General features: G+C 38.0%; 3 protein-coding genes across 3 annotated transcripts; 1 reads left to right on the forward strand and 2 right to left on the reverse strand.

The window, feature by feature from the left end:
- Nucleotides 1-980: 980 nt before the first annotated feature.
- Nucleotides 981-5,775, forward strand: LOC144571949 (cellulose synthase-like protein D1). Its single transcript, XM_078321342.1, has 6 exons — nt 981-1,704; nt 1,928-2,723; nt 3,122-3,500; nt 3,733-4,135; nt 4,293-4,833; nt 4,969-5,775. Exons 1-6 carry the CDS (start codon nt 1,172-1,174, stop codon nt 5,386-5,388), a joined length of 3,072 nt encoding a protein of 1,023 aa, XP_078177468.1. The 5' UTR covers nt 981-1,171; the 3' UTR covers nt 5,389-5,775.
- Nucleotides 5,776-6,083: 308 nt separating this feature from the next.
- LOC144571986 (cellulose synthase-like protein D1) lies at nt 6,084-11,012 on the reverse strand. The gene is made up of 6 exons (XM_078321378.1): nt 10,468-11,012; nt 9,583-10,378; nt 9,059-9,437; nt 8,213-8,618; nt 7,419-7,959; nt 6,084-6,691 (listed from the first exon to the last, which is right to left on the reverse strand). The coding sequence occupies exons 1-6, from the start codon at nt 11,010-11,012 to the stop codon at nt 6,278-6,280; spliced, it is 3,081 nt and encodes a 1,026-aa protein (XP_078177504.1). The 3' UTR covers nt 6,084-6,277.
- A 1,648-nt stretch (nt 11,013-12,660) lies between these two features.
- Nucleotides 12,661-18,431, reverse strand: LOC144571813 (ABC transporter E family member 2). The gene is made up of 12 exons (XM_078321191.1): nt 18,169-18,431; nt 17,677-17,762; nt 17,479-17,576; nt 17,260-17,377; nt 17,083-17,172; nt 16,524-16,828; nt 15,734-15,929; nt 15,463-15,648; nt 14,854-15,123; nt 14,136-14,381; nt 13,864-14,005; nt 12,661-13,042 (listed from the first exon to the last, which is right to left on the reverse strand). The coding sequence occupies exons 1-11, from the start codon at nt 18,269-18,271 to the stop codon at nt 13,886-13,888; spliced, it is 1,818 nt and encodes a 605-aa protein (XP_078177317.1). The 5' UTR covers nt 18,272-18,431; the 3' UTR covers nt 12,661-13,042; nt 13,864-13,885.
- Between the last annotated feature and the right edge of the window lie 729 nt (nt 18,432-19,160).

Raw genomic sequence — 19,160 nt, forward strand, 5'->3', positions numbered from 1 at the left:
TAATTGCACTTATATATTTACAGATGCTTCCTTAAAAAACCCACTGCTCATCATTCAATGATAATAAGTTATTTCTTTTGTGTCATCTTAATTTATTTTCTGGCTGGCAAACTGTTATTATTTGTTTAGATTTTTGATGTGTTCCTGATCATCTTTTTCCTGTTGTTTAAGAAAAATCTACAAAACGAAAGTGTTTGGGAGTCCGTGTTGCTTGGATTGTTTGCATTATTTCTTTTTATTTTCATGTGATTGTACCTGACAATATGGTCCATGTTATCCACAAGGTGCTCGATGATTTGTCCGAGCGTTTTTTATGGTAACTGCAGAACATATAATTATTATACGACAACAACTCCGCCTGTGTAGTTTCTGCACAGCCTGTCTCAAGTCAAGATAAAGGAGGAGGGTCGTGATAGGCATGGCGAGCCAACGATAGACTAATGGTCGAAAAACAGTTATTCTGTTATGAAATGAAACCCATAGATAATTATTATGGTAGTGAAAATTCTCTAGCAGAGAGTGTGGTCCAAGAGGGATTGCTGTGGAGTATATACTGTTAATTTCTATTTTCAGTATTTAATTTTCAATGCTGTGTGATGTATAAACCTTTACATTCCTGTACCACTTGACAGCCACTGTCAAGTTTCTCAAAAAAAGAAAATTCTCCAATCTTCCTCCTAAAGTTTTTTCTTTTCTTACTATAATGATCAGTAAAGCTGGTATTGTGCTATTCCTGTGCATGTGAAGAAACAATATGTATGGATCGATTATTATGTTAAAAACTTTGTAGCGCACTTGTCGTGAGACAATCTGATGCCGTGTCTTCTTTTGTAGTTGTTTGCTCCCTAATCACAAATCTCAGCCAGTGCTTCCGTCAGCTGTATGAAATCCTTTTTATTATGTAGAAAATCCATTCTCTAAAAAAAGCTTCAGCAAATGAGTTAAAATTAGTGGTTCAGTTCGGAAAGAGAATGCAAAAGTAAAAGTCTCCATAATTGGAAAATAGTCAGCAAGGATTGTCAATGTAATATGGAATAACCAGGCTGTTTCAAATTTCATTGCCCATGAGCTCTTAAAAAAACAAAACAAAGAAATGGCTACAGATCTATCATTTCAAAATCAATGTTTCTCAAATAAATAAAGTTGGAGGAAAAAGGAAACGGTAATCACAATGGCAACATCACCTTCTGGAAAGATCAAGTTTGCAAGGAGAACATCGAGTGGCCGAATTGTTAGCTTGCCACGAGATGAAGGAATTGATTTTGTTCCTGAACTGAACTCATCCTCAGGTGGCCCTTCAGATTATATGAATTACACGGTGCAGATGCCACCTACACCTGACAACCAACCTCAACCAGGCCCCTCGCCATCAGACAACAATCCTAGGACGCAATATGGTTCAAACAATACGCGTGTGATTAGTAGAAGAGGAGAGGGGGAAACTGATGGCCTGGGCAGGAGCATGTCCGTGATGAAGTCGAGTAACATGTCATTGATTAGAAGCCAAACAGGAGATTTCGACCATAACCGGTGGTTGTTCGAAACATCGGGTACTTATGGTATTGGAAATGCATTCTGGCAGCCGCCTGATGGTGGGTACGATGATGAGGACGACGGTGTGACCAGGTTTGACTTCATGGACAAGCCTTGGAAGCCACTCACTAGAAAAATCAAGGTCTCTGCTGCAGTCATGAGTCCATATAGGTATGCACAAACCATAGTATTTGGTAAAATTGAAGCCATTAATATGATGACACAACAGCTTATGAGCCATCAAGCTGATGGAAAAACAAATTTAGAGTAATGTTCATTTTGAAATCCAGTGTTACAAATTCCAATAAAGACCTTAAGACATTTTTTTTAATCATTTTTTAGTGTTTTGATTCTTACATATGATCTTATCAGTGAAAATTATGTAAATGCACAGGTTGCTAGTCGTTATTAGGTTGGTAGTATTGATCTTTTTTCTGGGGTGGCGCATAACAAATCCGAATGAAGATGCAATGTGGTTGTGGGGGATGTCAATTGTGTGTGAGGTCTGGTTTGCATTCTCTTGGCTACTTGACCAGTTGCCTAAGCTCAACCCAATCAATCGCGCTGCTGATCTGTCTGCTCTCCGTGAAAAGTTCGAGACACCCGGCCCTTACAATCCACAGGGCCGCTCAGACCTCCCAGGCCTTGATGTATTCATTTCCACTGCTGACCCCGAAAAGGAACCACCTCTTGTAACAGCAAACACCTTACTTTCTATTCTCGCAACAGAGTACCCGGTTGAGAAGCTCGCAATTTACATTTCAGATGATGGGGCTGCCATGTTGACTTATGAGGCCATGGCTGAGGCTGCTGCCTTTGCTGAGGTATGGGTGCCCTTTTGCAGAAAGCACTCTATTGAGCCTCGCAACCCTGATTCATACTTTAACCAGAAAGGTGATCCTACCAAGAATAAAAAGCGGCCAGACTTTGTTAAGGACCGACGATGGATCAAGCGTGAGTATGATGAGTTTAAGGTTCGGATCAATGCTCTTCCTGATACCATTCGCCGTCGCTCGGATAGTCTTAATAAGAAGGAGGCTCGTGAGAGGCGCAATGCTGGTGGGGAAACTCCAAACAATTCCAATCCACCTGTCAAGGCCATTTGGATGGCAGATTGGACCCACTGGCCAGGCACTTGGGCCAATCCCACACCTGACCACTCTAAGGGTGACCACGCAGGCATTCTTCAGGTTTAGCTATAGCTAATTTATCTGGCAATATACTTATAATTGTGGCAAGAAATATTACAGAAAATTCGTTTGAAATGGTTTTTAATTCACATGAAGCAAAGAATTGGTCGCGTATAAATATAATTTTTTATTTCTAATATTGGAAAATATAAATTGAATGTACTTTCTTAATGAACTACTTCTAATTTCAAGTTTCCATCTGATTCTTTAATGAAACAGGCGGTTGCCAGTGGACCACTATTTTAAATAAAAGAAAGCAAAGTTTGAGAAATTTTCAAATTTAAAATGTTCTCATTTGTCTAAATATATTAACAAGTAATTTTTTACTTATACAAATAATAATCTACATATCAACCATTAAGTTGAGATTTATCTAATATGCATACATTGGTTCGTAGGTTTTGATCAAGACCCCATCCTTTGAACCAGTTGAGGGCATGTCAGGTGACCATCCATACCTCGATCTTACTGGTGTAGATATCCGACTGCCTATGTTCGTATATGTCTCTCGTGAGAAGCGCAAGGGCTATGACCACAATAAGAAAGCCGGTGCTATGAATGCCCTTGTACGTGCCTCAGCCATCCTCTCCAATGGCCCATTCATTATTAACTTTGATTGTGATCACTACATCTACAACTCGTATGCCATCCGTGAGGGCATGTGCTATATGATGGACCGTGGCGGCGACCGTGTCTGCTACGTCCAATTTCCCCAGCGGTTTGAAGGAATCGACCCATCTGATCGCTATGCTAATCACAATACAGTTTTCTTTGATGGTAATCTCAAATATTTTACTTCCATTCTTTAGTAGATACTTGTGCTTAATGTTTGGAAACTCTGATTGTGGTCTTACCCTGTGTTCTGTCGTAACTGACAACACTACAACGAATTTAGTGTTTTCATTGGATAATTAGTGTTGAAGTTCCCTGTATATCCACCTTTTGAGCAGGAACTATGATTGATTTTAGAATCATCTTTATCTAAATTTCATGGGTCCTTTTATAACAGGTAACATGCGTGCACTTGATGGATTGCAGGGTCCCATGTATGTGGGTACTGGGTGTCTCTTTAGGCGATACGCGCTCTATGGTTTTAACCCACCGAGAGCACATGAGTACTATGGATTGTATGGTCAGAATAAAAAACCTGCCTCATCATCGCCTGACAATGTCGGAGTGAGCAAAAAGGATATGGAGATGCTACCCCTTAATGAAGCAGAGCTAGATGCACCAAAGAGGTTTGGCAGCTCAAAGAAATTTATTGACTCTATTGCTGTTTCCGAGTTCCAGGGACGCCCACTAGCTGACCATCCCTCAGTGAAAAATGGGCGCCCTCCAGGTGCACTTCTCATGCCGAGACAACCTTTAGATGCAACCACTGTTGCAGAGGCCGTCTCTGTAATTTCATGCTGGTATGTCTTTTTCTATTGTTTAGCCCCTATATTTATTTTACATGTATCATGCATTCAAGCACTTGAAATAACTAATTTTGTTGTTTGATATATGCTTGCAAACCTTGTCGTGTTGATATTTGCTCATAATCCTACAACAATAATGTTATTACATCAGGTACGAGGACAAGACGGAGTGGGGAGATCGTGTTGGGTGGATCTACGGTTCTGTGACAGAGGATGTGGTGACAGGGTATCGTATGCACAACCGTGGCTGGCGCTCAGTGTATTGTGTCACTAAGCGTGATGCCTTTCGTGGCACCGCACCGATCAACCTGACTGATCGTTTGCACCAGGTGCTCCGTTGGGCCACAGGCTCTGTCGAAATTTTCTACTCCAAAAACAATGCCTTTCTGGCAACCTCAAGACTGAAGTTTCTCCAACGAATTTCATATTTGAATGTTGGAATATATCCCTTCACCTCCATTTTTCTTGTCGTCTATTGCCTCCTACCTGCCCTTTCACTCTTCTCTGGATTCTTTATTGTCCAATCTCTTAATATTACTTTTCTATGTTACTTGCTTCTGATTACTATCACCCTCATGCTCCTTTCTCTCCTTGAGGTCAAGTGGTCTGGCATTGCCTTAGAAGAGTGGTGGCGTAATGAACAATTTTGGGTCATTGGAGGTACTAGCGCGCACATTGCTGCAGTAGTACAGGTATAACAGAGAAATTTAGAAATTAATAAGATACTATCATTCAATATAATTTAACATGCCAAATATTAAATTATAACTTATTTATCTAAATCATAGGCGACTTCGAATTTTTTTTTAACATTGTAAAATTTATAGGGTCTATTGAAAGTCGTTGCAGGAATAGAAATATCATTCACCCTGACATCAAAATCAGGTGGGGAGGATGAGGATGACATCTTCGCTGACTTGTATGAGATCAAATGGACGAGTCTTTTTCTACCACCATTAGCCATTATCACTGTCAACATAGTTGCCATAGTGGTAGGGTTCTCTAGAACCGTGTATAGTGAGATACCACAATGGAGCAAATTTTTGGGAGGAGTCTTCTTCAGTTTTTGGGTTCTTGCACACATGTACCCGTTCTGCAAGGGGCTAATGGGAAGGCGTGGCAGAGTGCCGACAATTGTTTTTGTTTGGGTCGGTCTTCTTGCTATTGTAATCTCCTTGCTTTGGATTACCATTAGCCCGCCCTCAAGCAGCGCAGATTCTTCTAGTAGCGGAAGTATTGAGGTCTAATCCAAAGGTGAATGAGAAGGTTTTGTACAATGCTAATTTTAGAAGAGATAAGGTATGGTAACAAATTGAGGTTAGAATAGCAAGGATTGAATTTGTTGAAAGATAGATTCAAAAGTCAGATGGTTTCAGTGTTTCTTTGCTGAGGTATATGATGAAAATATTATATAGATATTGCAGACTTAGGTAAAAGGTAAAATTTGATATTGTTAATTCACTGAGTTATAATGTGATATGGAGAGCCAAGAGCAGGCCTTGGAAAAATCACTGGTCAAGTTGTTTTTACACTTTTCATTTTTCTGTCCATTAATTACTACTTTTTTTGAATAATTTTCTTTTTGTTAGGCTCATTATATAGGAATATTATCGGATTAATGTTTTCTTATGAATATATATCAGATTACCAACTCCTTGTATGCTCTTTTACGGATGGTTGAAATTAATTTTGGAGCACCAATTAGGCCTACAAATTGGCCATTTGCCAACTAGATATATGTTCACCTTATTTTTCTTTATCATGGATTCTTATGCTTGTAGGTTTTTATTTTAATTTTTTTTTCTCAATTAGGGGTAACTCTAAATGAAGCTTTTATTGAAGATTTTATTAAACGGCAACAGGAACACTATTTTGTTTGATAATTACTCAAAACAATTTGTACTGATGGGAACAAGGAATCATCAAGTTTCATCAATAGTTTCAAATATAATCTTTATTTAATGTCAATAATTAAATGTTATTTACATAAAATCAAGCAAGATATTTACATACACATCCGAAAATTCATATTTACAATAGTTTTGGTGGCCGCATTTAATTTCACTTGCACCTACCTCGTGTCCTAATTAAAAGCCTTCATTTCCATAATTAACATGACTTAAAAAAAATCTATGTTCATAATGTAATAGACCCGTCTCCGTCCTTGCTTGCATCGGGTGGACTAATAGTGATCCAAAGCAGTGAGATAGTAATGGCGAGGAGCCCGCACCAAACGTAAATGATTGTCGGTGTCCGTCCCCTTCGTCCCATGAGCCCCTTGGCGAAAGGGTACATGTGCGAAAGAACCCAAAAGCTGAAGAACACTCCACCAAACAGCTTTCCCCATTGCGGTATCTCACTGTAAATTGTGCGAGAGCACCCGACAAAGATTGCAGCAATATTTATGACGATGATCATGAGAGGTGGAATGAAGAGACTGGTGTACTTAATGACATAGAGATCTGCATAAATGTCGTCCTCGTCCTCTGCGGCAGATTTGGAAGTAAGGGTGAATGAGATCTCAATGCCGGCGATGACTTTCAGAAGGCCCTGTTTGTACCATTGATGTTAGGTTTGCAATTTAGCCATCCAAACTATAGAAGTTCTATAGCCCATTTCCTAATGGGAAATAAATCTGCTGTTATTCCAAAGGGATCACAGCCGTTCACTGTTGTTGAGATTCGGGCACGAAAAACCTTTTCCTTGAGATTTGTGCATGAAAAACTTTGAACGGTTGGGATAGGAATAACAGGGTCCTATGATCCCCTTTGGAATAACAGCAGATTTATATCCTTTCCTAATGACCGTTTGTGTGGAAATTATATACATGACATGTCCCAACTAATTGACCGCTACATATTCTTTTTATTAACCAAAATTTTTAAGTTTGTTTTCATATTAAAAAAAATGTCTATTAGACAATGATCAATAAGAATTTGAAAAGTATTTCATACTATATATGTAAGCAGATGTTTTAGCGCTCTTGTATATATGATCAAACTTTTCTATATATATATCTATGAAATTTTTGACTGACCTATTTTTGGCATATATTTGGAGTTAATTTTATCTTTACAAATATCTTCTACTTTCTAGATATACTTGTTCCATTTTTTTCATTTGAGTTAGGTGTGCACATATGGTCAAACTAAACCATACATGGTTCTTGTTAATTACTAGTTTTCTGATCTATTTCACAAGTTAAAAACAAAAATAAAAAATAAAAAGATAATTGACCAGTGGCAAATTTTTAGGATAGTAGTAAAAATTCTGAAACCTGCAATACTGCAACAAGGTGAGCACTGCTGCCACCAATAACCCAAAATTGCTCATTACGCCACAGTTCCTCCAAGGCAATGCCTGACCATTTGACTTCAAGAAGAGAAAGAAGCATGAGTGTAACTGTGATCAGGAGGAGGTACACAAGGAACATGACATCCAGGGTTTGCACAATAAAATGGCCCGAGAAGAGGGAGAGCGCTGGGAGGGTGCAATAAACAACTAGGAAGATCGATGTGAAAGGATATATGCCGACATTGAGGTAGGCGACACGTTGCAGGAACTTAAGGCGCGTGGAGGCGAGGAAAGCATTGTTGCGGGAAAAAAAGATCTCAACTGACCCAGTAGCCCAGCGAAGTACCTGGTGGAGACGGTCAGTTAAGTTGATAGGAGCAGTTCCACGAAAGGCGTCGCGTTTCGGGATGCAGTATACAGAGCGCCAACCACGATTGTGCATACGATAGCCCGTTACCACATCCTCTGTTACCGAGCCATAAATCCATCCTATACGATCCCCCCACTCAGAGTTGTCCTCGTACCTGTATTAGAGAAGCACGCTCCATATCTCATTTCCCAAATTTATGTGTTTATTCGATAGAAAAGTGATAATTTGAGGGAACAGAAATCAAGGAGATCATTTTCTATTTTTACTTAATGACTTATATATTTTAGTAATTGAGAGTCATTTTCTATGTCTTTATTCTTGAACTTCATAATTACTTTATTTTTTTCAAAATCTGATAAAAGTCATAGTTCGAACCGTATTATGGTAAGTTGGTTGTTTGTACTTACCAACACGAGATGACCGAAACGGCCTCGGCAACTGTTGGAGCATCAAGCGGACTTCTTGGTCTAAGCAATGCCCCCGGTGGCCTTCCATTCTTCACTGACGGGTGATCTGCTAGGGGCCTCCCTTGGAACTCTGCCACTCTGATTGACTCAACAAACATCCTTGAGTTACCAAACTTCTTCGGTGCATCCAACTCAGGAGTCTCGGCTAATGGCTGTACCACATCCTCCATAGTAAACCTGAGACTCCCGGTCGAAGAAGTCGAAATGGTCCTCTTGTGTTGGCCATATACACCTGTGTACTCATTTGCCCTAGGTGGGTTGAATCCATACAGTGCGTAACGCCTAAAGAGACATCCTGTTCCGACATACATTGGTCCTTGCAACCCATCGAGTGCACGCATATTGCCTGTTCAAATAATAAAACTATTTGTTAATATGTAATCTTAAGTCAACTGTACCTTTCAAGTAAGAGTTTACTATTTGTTAATATTTACTCTTTTTTAAAAAGTAATGTTTGGTACTGTTCTAATTAAACTTCAGATGACATCTTGAAAACACACTACTATAACTAGGTTCTGAAATAAGAGTTTTTATCGAAAGAACTAATGGGTAAGGCTACGGTGCTATGGGTTGCATAGAGGGCTACGGTGCTACGGCTCAATATTCGAGTTTTTAAAATCCTAACGGTCGATCCGAACCATTCATCTTGTTCTCCATATTAATATGTGTTTGGAGACCAAATTTTACATTTTTTGGAAATTTTTCACTTTTTTTTAGATAGGTAGAAAATCAAATATCTGAATGGTGCAGAATCTAAATAGTACAATGAAGTTTTATTGATTATACCATCAAAGAAGACTGTGTTGTGATTGGCATAGCGATCAGACGGGTCAATCCCTTCAAATCGTTGTGGAAACTGTATGTAACAGATGCGATCACCGCCACGGTCCATCATGTAGCACATTCCCTCACGGATCGCATACGAGTTGTAAATATAGTGATCACAATCAAAATTTATGATGAAAGGCCCATTAGAAAGGATGGCAGAAGCTCGTACAAGGGCGTTCATGGCACCGGCCTTCTTGTTATGATCATAGCCTTTTCGCTTCTCACGTGAGACATAGACAAACATGGGGAGTCGGATATCTATACCAGTGAAGTCGATGTATGGGTGTTCACCAGGTATACCGTATACGGGGTCAGGTAGTGGGGTCTTAATCATGACCTGTTTGTGCAATGTATACAAAATTGAAGGTAAACATAATTATTTCTCAAAGTTTCATTATGAATATATAATTATCTTGTAATTGTTGAAATTTTTGAACTTATTATCCTCAGAAAATTAGATTGGTTTTTTTTTTTCTGTATACCTGAAGAATGCCAGCATGATCACCCTTGGAATGGTCAGGAGCCGGGACTAACCAAGTGCCTGGCCAATTTGTGCTATCCGCCATCCAAGTTGCCTTAATTAAGGGATTTGAATTATCAATAGAAACAACAGCGTTAACTTCTCTTTCATGAGCTACTTTCTTGTTTAGAGTGTTAGAGCGACGGCGAATTACATCAGGTAAGCCATTGATCCTGACCTTGAACTCATCGTACTCACGCTTGATCCAGCGACGGTCTTTCACAAAGTCAGGGTTCTTTTTGTTCTTGGTAGGATCATTACGGATGGAGAAGTATGCCTCAGGATTGCGTGGTTCAATTGAATGCTTCCGGCAAAAGGGTACCCATACTTCTGCAAAAGCAACAGCCTCTGCCATGGCTTCAAAGGTTAGGAGCGCAGCCCCGTCATCCGAGATGTACACTGACAACTTCTCAACTGGGTATTCGGTTGCAAGAATAGATAGGAGGGTGTTGGCTGTGACAAGAGGAGGTTCTTTTTCTGGGTCAGCAGTGGAAATGAACACATCCATGCCCGGGAGGTCAGAACGACCATATGGATTTTCAGGGGTAGGTTTCTCAAACTTTTCACAAAGAGCATCCAGATCAGCGGCTCGGTTGATAGGATTGAGCTTAGGCAGCTGGTCAAGTAGCCATGAGAATGCAAACCAAATCTCGCACACGATCGACATCCCCCATAACCATATTGCATCTTGGTTCGGATTTCGAACCCGCCATGTCAGGAACAAGATCAACACCACTAATCGAATCCATACTAACAGTCTAAATCAAAATGACAAATTACAAACAAACAAAAATGAGCAAAGGAAACATTTTCTTTTATTTCACTTTTTTTTTTTTTTTCTTTTTACCTGTAAGGGCTCAAGATGCCATTGGGAATCTTGATCTTGCGTGTAAGGGGCTTCCATGGCTTATTTAGAAAATCTGCTTGACTCATTTCAGCAGATTGGCCAACATCTGGTTGTTGCCAATATGCATTACCATAACCATATGTGCCGTGCGAATCAAAAAGCCATCGGTTGTGGTCAAATTCGACCGTCTGGCTCCTAACCAACGTCGACTTGTTGGTTGATCTCATGATTGACAAGCTCCTTTCAGGAATCTTTTTCTCTTCTCCCTTGTTTCCTAGCCTCGAGTTCGGCCTATGGTCCCCATGTTTTAATTGTGTTGCACCTGGTGCATCTGTTGAATCAGTGGCAAGAGGTTGATTGTCAGGCGTAGGTGGCATGGTGACCATGTAGTCGCCATAGTCAGAGGCTCCACCCGAAGAGGTTGATATGTATTCTGACACGTGTGCAATGTTAACTTCCTCTTCACGAGGAAGGCTCACAACTCGACCACTATTGGTACGCATACCAAACTTTACTTGAGGCTTAGGTGATGTTGATGATGCCATTGTTGTTTCTTGGTCCTTCAAGGATTTCAGTTTTGCATATTTATTCATTGATTTTCCTTTTTTGTTTTCTCAAGGGTTTAACAATGTTAAGAGTTTTGGATAGGAACAGAGAGAGAGAGAGAGAGAGAGAGAGAGAGAGAGAGAAGCGGGTCAGGGGTTATAACTTATAAGCAGGAAGTAAAAGGATTGCTAATTTTGGTAGGAAACAGGTCAAGTATTTCACAACAGTTCAGTTCGTTAATCGCGCATTTTTGCCACCACATATTCGGAAATTGACTTAGTTGAGATAACCAAATTCTCAGTTATATACTGAACTGGTACTACAAACGAAATTTTTACAATGAACAAAACGCACAAAGAGGTACTACACAACTATTTTTTTTATTAACACAACAATTTCAAATTTTTTATTTGTATAGACAACTTTGTCCCTCTTTTATTATTGCTATAGCTTGCCTTATTTGATTGTGCAATCAATACTTAATTTCTTTATTTTAATAATTATGATTCATTTTATTTTCAAAATCAAAATATTTCTCTCTAGATGACATTCTTTCCTAAAGAACGAAAGACAATAATTAAAATTTAAAACTCATAATTAACGAGCTGAAAATTCAATTTGCGAATCAACAAAAAGAAAATTTATATTTAAATTAACATATAATAAATTGTAGATTTTATTAATTGAAATGATCAGATTTAAACATAAAATTATCTAAGATTTAATTAAATTATACAATTTACAATTAACAAAAAAATATTGTCAACATAATTTTCAATCAATTGAGTAACATAATTAAAAGTATGAAGCAATTACATCTATAGAAAAAGAAAAAAGAAAAAACTAAGTGGTAATTGGGACATGTTATTTCAAAATTTGATTGGGTAACATGCTAATTTTTTTTTCTTCTTTTCATTGTATAGTATACAATTAGAAGATAACATAAATGAAGGATAACAAATTTAGAAGTTCATATTTAAAAAAATTGTTAATTAAAAGAAGAAATAAATGACTTATTGATTGAGAAACAAAATCAGGGGTAAAGTTGTCTATTTATTAAAATATTTAAAACTTGTTGTGTTAATAATAATTTTTGTCGTGTGAATATCAGCAACCGGAGTTGAGCACGGAGCAAACAGCTGGTTTTCTTGTGAAATATGCTGTTAAAGTAAGACTTCACCCGAAAAAGGTCCATTAATCTAGAAGTCCCATTTTTTTTTTTTTTTTGTACAATTTATTGTCAAGCAATAATTCACTGGCTTCTACAATTGTTTAATTCGGAAAACAATACCAAAACATCGATATGTAAAAGATATTTATTATGCTATTTCTGCAAGGACACATTTTTCATTCCCCCAGACAAACAAAAAAATTATGGGTTTTTTTTTTCAATATTTTCTACTTTTGAGCTCTTTTTTCAAGCACATCGATTTATTAATTGTCAACCATTACAATTTACAAGCAATCCAGCTAACTGTATTTGCATCGATTACCATTCAAACTTGAAACCAAACAGCCACCAAGTTCTAAAAAAATTATGGAGAAGTTCATTGAAATGCACTTTGCGCAACTGACAATTTGGTACGGGGAATTCTTAACTACCCTACTGTTTGAAGGCATTCAAGATAAAACATCTCACAATTCTAAAAAAACTCGGTAATAAAATATTATTTCTCCCGCAGAAAACAAGCACAACAAGAAAATCTCTTCTATTCCGACTAGACCAAGATAGCAAAACGAAAAGGTCGAGCACGTGACCAAAAAAAACTCAGCCAAGGTACTAGACTCAAAACTATAAAATACATCTCCAATGTTTGATAAATTTAATTAAATATCAATTTGCACCTCTTGGTGAAAACTTGCCTCAATGAAAAATCACAGAAACATTCTTCAAAAAGGCAGTGTATGAACAACTGACTAATCGGGCTTCTATTGTATTATACCTCAACAACAGGAATTGATGCAAAATCTTTCTTCAACATAGATTAAGCATTACCTCCACTGCTCAATCATCAAAGGAAGAAAAATCCTACAATCAATACAACCGAATCAACTATTAAGCAATTAGCATAATAGCACAGTTCATGTTTATATTAAAAAAAAAAAAAAAACATTCCAGACCCTAAGAAACACGGTCATGCTAGAGAATGTCTGATACAGGCTTTGAACTTCATTTGGCTCAATCAAGACCCGCATCTATTGCACTATCAATTTCTGAGCTTCTTGCTTAATTCAATTAGTCCTCAACACTTTCAAATATTAGTTTACTTGCTATTAAATAAAATACTTATTAATTACTAGCCCCAAAATCATTAATTAGGATTTAAAACTTGACAATTTACAAGCCTCACATTAATTATACAAGTCATCATGATAATGTTCATCTGATACCAATTTATTAAAAGAGAACCTAACTGAACTATTACTTGGTGGACTAATTGAACCAAGAAGAAGCTCAATAATCAAGGGTCTATATCAACCATGTGCAATAATCAAGGGGCTTAATTGAACCAAAAACAAGTTCAGGTATATGACTGCACCAACTGCAATAATTGAAGGGCCATCAGACTGTCCTCAAAGTAACATGTACAAAGCATGTATGTAATGTTAGGAGATAAAAAGAGTGAAAGATCTTAGTTTGATCATCTTTTGAATAAAATAAGGGACAACAAGGTCACGTATGAAAGCTTCCAAATTTGGAGAGTAAACCTATGAGCTTGGTACATCCTCAACATATCCATGATAAAACCAGAACAAAAAGATAATTGATGTCCAACATAAATTAGCATGGTATAATAACTAAACTAAAAAAAATTCCCTCAGCTAGACAGTTACAAGAAATTATCTGACCTGTGATATATATGTTAGTACATCAGTCGTCAAGATAATAGTAGGATCCAGCAGATTTTTGTTCCCTATCCTTAGTTGATTCCAGCTTGTTTATGCGAGGCCTGAAGTTTGTGGGATCCCTCCTAAATGTGATATCCAAATGCTGCACCAGAAACAGAAAATCAGAAACTTAAAGTCAACTAAATTGAACACCACAAACTAACAAGATAAACGTTATACAAATAGACCAGAGGAGAAAACTCCATCAAACATGATTGAGAAACGACACTTACCGACAAGAAGCGGTTCATCCCAGAGACGAGAGATTGAGGGCAATTGGCAATACAATCAACAGAAGGCTTGCCCTCATACACTATAACCTTGTCAGCTAGGTAAGTTGCCATGATGAAGTCGTGCTCCACCACAAAAGCAGTTTTCTTTGCATGAAGGATGAACCTTTTGATTACCTTTGCTGCTACAATACGCTGCTCTGAATCAAGGTACGCACTTGGCTCGTCTATCAAGTAGATATCAGCGGGCTGCAAGAGTTAACATAGGTATTAATCATTGGGTGCATCAAGTATGAAAACACTATGACAAAAGAGAAACAAACTGCAAAACTGAGGAAAATTAGAATAACCATGAAAAATGATAATCACACTGCATGCACCCACAAAAAGTATGATGCAGCTGTTACCCTTCAATATGGAAGGTGGAGAACCAAACTCCACCTTCCATATAGATTCCAGATTACCCACCCCCCCACCCCCTAATTATATTCTTCACATAAATTAAGAGGAAAAGTCAGTCTTATGTACCCTTAGATTTGTCCTTATTTTGCTTAAAATGCTCATACAACTCTAATAAATCTCAACATAGATGAGAAAAAGGAAGATGATCGACTCGGGCCTTAAAAGAAAATTCAAGAGAGTTCATATAATAGTTCTCTTTTTTGGAATATCAAGTCTTTCTTAGAGAACCGCACAGATGACTCGAATAATTAACACAAACCTTGCCAAGGCAGAGAGTAAGCGCAACCCTTTGAAGCTCTCCACCAGAGAGATTAACCACTTCCTGATCCATGAGCTGCTCAATTTGTAAAGGCTTCATGACATCCGAGGTGAACTGAGGATGCAAGTAGGAGTCACGGATTTTTTGATGTAGCAGGTGTCTTACGGTATGCTGAAATTTCGGGCTTATTTTCTGTGGCTTGTATGAAACATTGAATTCAGGTATCTCAATATCTGTTCCTTCTATGGTATCTGGCTTCAGCAATCCAGCCTGTTTAAGTGCATGGGAACAGAAACATTAAAGACTGCTGAGGAAAAATGGAAACAAAGATATAAATGATTTAGTTAGGCATAAAATTGAACTCAAGTTCCATGTACGTACTCTATTAAGGACACTACACTTATAATTTCTTATCTACAGAGCAGCATTGCAAGAGAACAAGGAAAGATATGGAGGCAGCCAAACAGCTAGTGTAAAGTTAAAAATCAAGCAAGTCGATTCTTAACCTAGGTTATTATTATTACCACACGAAATAAGTATGCAATTGTGCATAAATATAAGAAGCAAATCTAGATAATATAAGAAAAAGATGCATCACGAAAGCATTACCAACATGCGGATGAAGGTGGTCTTTCCAGTACCATTCTCTCCGAGCATTACAATAATCTGAGAATCAGTGAACTCTCCTTCAATGACAGAAAGCTTGAAGTTGCCCTGGGTCTTGCTCATGGATGGGTACTTGTATCGCTGGTACGTTTGGATCTCCTCAGCACTCTCCTGAGGCGTATCAGCCACCTATCAAGATGAAACTCATCAAGCATTAGTACGTCAAGTCAATCACTTTGAATGAGAACATTGCTATTATTGAAATAATCTTTACCTTGAATGTAAGAGATTCATCCCTAAAGCGGAGATTTTCTGTAGGAACAAAACCAGCCAAGAAAATATTGATTCCTTCCCTGACTGAAAAGGGAAGTGTAACCACTCCGTATGCACCAGGCTTACCATACAAGCAACAAATGAAATCCGACAAGTAATCCAGAACACTCAAGTCATGCTCCACAACAATCACATAGCTTTGAAAGCAAACAAGGAAAAATATTAGTCTACCATAAAACTAAATCCATTAGCAAGGTAACTCATCTTGCCATGTAAAGAAGATTCCATTGAATTCTACCTTGTTTTACTAACACTACTGGGACAGGAATGGTGAGAAAAATATACAATGGACAAAAGGAACTGATAAGCAGATTTATTGTTCCATTAATTCTATCTTGCTCTACTAACTCTACCAGGACAGGAATCAATATGTAAACTTTTGGATAACTAATGTGGGCAAATTAGAGACTTCAATTCATTATTGGTTTCCATCTCCTCAATGAGGCTTGGGTACACAATGTAATTTTGTGTTTCTCATTAGAGATTCTTAAGTTGACTTCCCGCCAGATTTTTTCCAAAAAAAAAAATCAACTTCATTTAAAAAACTTCGTGAAATTCCTTTTAATTGACACTGCTTGCCCAAATTTTGACTACTACACTGGTGACAGAGGACATCTACCTCAATCGAACATAAGTACAGTTCTGAAATGTAACACCTCTTATTTTTTTTTCAATCTCTTCTGACACAAACCAGTTGCGCACATATAAAGTAAAAGAGGATTTTGCATTACCTGTTGGGCCGGAGCAATGAGCGAATCACCTGAGCAGCCTTAAGCCTCTGCCTAACATCAAGATAGCTAGATGGTTCATCGAACATGTATATCTCAGCACTCTGCATGCACACAACTGCAATGGCAAACCTCTGGAGCTCACCACCAGACAGATCTCCTACGTTGCGATCAAGCACCTGGTTCAGCTCGAGTTCAAAACACAGGTCAGACTTCTTGTCCCTCTCATCTTTCTGGGTAAGCACCTGCTCTACATTTCCTTGTACGGCTTTGGGAATGTTGTCCACATATTGAGGTTTGATAATTGCCTGTAAATAGAAGATAGTTTTATGCATAAGAAATCAAGGGGATATGTTGTAATTATTACATTGACTCAAGGATCTCTCAGAATCTTTTAGTTTTTCTATTAATAGCTGAATATATTCACCAAATAAATCATTCTCAATGAACATATATATGACATGATGGCTTCAAGTACAGAACAATATGATGATGACAATGAGGAAAATGCAAGTGTGTTTGGCCCTTAAGTGGGTATAATTCTGAGTTAAGCATACAATACCTTCAAATTATCTTCCAAAATACGAGTAAAATAGTTTTGAAGTTCAGATCCACGAAAGTATGTCAAGATTTCTTGCCAATCTGGAGGATTCTACAAAATAAATTAAAGATACATTAACAATTCTGTCAAAAGATCGCTGAAATATATTCAACAGTAGAAGGATGAGCAAGTTCTTACACTGAATCGCCCCAAGTTAGGTTTCAACTTCCCAGCCAGTACTTTCAGCGCAGTTGATTTTCCTATACCATTGGTACCAACCAAACCCAATACTTGTCCTGGTCTAGGAACCGGCAACCTACAGTATGATTGGCACTATTTATTAGATATGCCATGCACGAAGAATATGATGTTATGTACTAAACTTAATGAGAATATAAATAAGTAGTGTTTCTAGACCTATGTAGCTTGAAGGTATTTGGGCCATAGCGATGAGTCGTATCTTTATCAAGATCCTTCGGCAAATTAATGATCTGAATAGCCTCAAAGGGGCATTTCTGTAAGAAAACAGAAAGTTAGCAATATAATTCCCATTGAGGTTACTGGCAAAGATATTAAATACAGATAACCCAACAATACCACAATTAAAAAACTTACTTTGACACAAATACCACACCCAATGCACAATTCCTCAGAAATGAAAGCAATTTTTGATGCTGGAGTAACTTCGATACAGAGCTTGCCTGTTATTATGGCAACATATAAATCACATTTTAATATACCACCAAAGAGAAACATAATGTGGATGTCAAATGATGTCATTGAATTTGGACTTCATGTTAAGAAGGCCAAAAAGAGATCATCAAAGTTTTATAAACCAAAGGATTTAGACATATTCTAACTAATAATTTTGACAGGACTATACTCATAAAAGGAATTCGTTAATGCTGCCTAGATCTCAGGAAGATGAAGAGAAAAAATAAATGCATTGGGGGTGGAAAATATTTTTATTCAAGGCCCTTGATGCTGGTACACTTTGGAAGGGATAAAATTGGCAATTTTCTGGAGCTATTATGAATGTTACGGGTAAGTTTGACCAAATAAATTTAACTGACAAACGAAAAACGCAAAGAATAATTGCTCCAGTACCAGTTTTATTAACGGGACAACTTTTCTTGCATTCCTGGCGGCACTTTTTGGGCTTGCATCGATCCGAGCTGACGATGGCGATACGAGTCAATCGATCCGCCATGGCTTTTCCTTTCTACCCCTTAATTCAAATCAGAAGTGAACAATCTGGGCGAAAGAGAGAAAAAGGTGAGGAGCGGAGAGGAGAGGAGAGCGAGCGAGTGGAAAAACCTTATTTTTTTATTGAGGTGGCGGGGAGAAAAGAAACCCTAGTGACAGCGTAAAAGGAATTGGCATCCTCTGAGATATCTCACATTTTGCGTGACTTTTTGGAATATCTAAACCATTGAAATACGTTCTACACGAATCTCAAAGCTTAATAATACTGGCCCCCTGCTCTGTAACCGAATAGGCACCGGCCACGTCGGCCACGCAAAATATGAGATATCTCAGAGGATACGCACTTGCGTAAAGGAGAGTCGCACAGAACGGAGATCGTATCCTCTGCATCAACTCAAAAAAGAATCTTTTGAGTTAATGAATATTAACCGTACGATCCGCTTTGAGATTCGCGCGAACTAGATCAACACTAATATTAGAGGGTCAGATTGACTCCGTTTAAAATCAGACGGATGAGATGAGTTAACTCAAAAGATGCTCTTTTGAGTTAATGCAGACGATGCGGATTGGAGGGCCGCCGACCTCTTGACAAAGTGCACTTAGGCCCTTGGATTTGGGAGATTCCCGTATCAATCCCCAACAGCAAAGCCGACTTCGGAGTTCGACTCCAGAGTAGCAGTACTTGCGTGAGAATCCTGGGAGTTGCGAATCCGAAATTTTCATATTTATAAATATAAAATAGCAAACCCCAGTTAGAAGAAGAATTTTGTATTTATAGAAAATATTGTAAATAAGAGAGGAAAAGAGAAAGAGTATACGAGTTTTCGAAGAATTTATAGAGTTGTTTTCAATTCAAATAGGAAAGTATTAAAAGCTCGCGGCTCGTGAGCCGT

The sequence above is a fragment of the Carex rostrata genome, chromosome 19 (genome assembly GCF_964058835.1).
Source record: "Carex rostrata chromosome 19, lpCarRost1.2, whole genome shotgun sequence".
NCBI classification, from domain to species: domain Eukaryota; kingdom Viridiplantae; phylum Streptophyta; class Magnoliopsida; order Poales; family Cyperaceae; genus Carex; species Carex rostrata.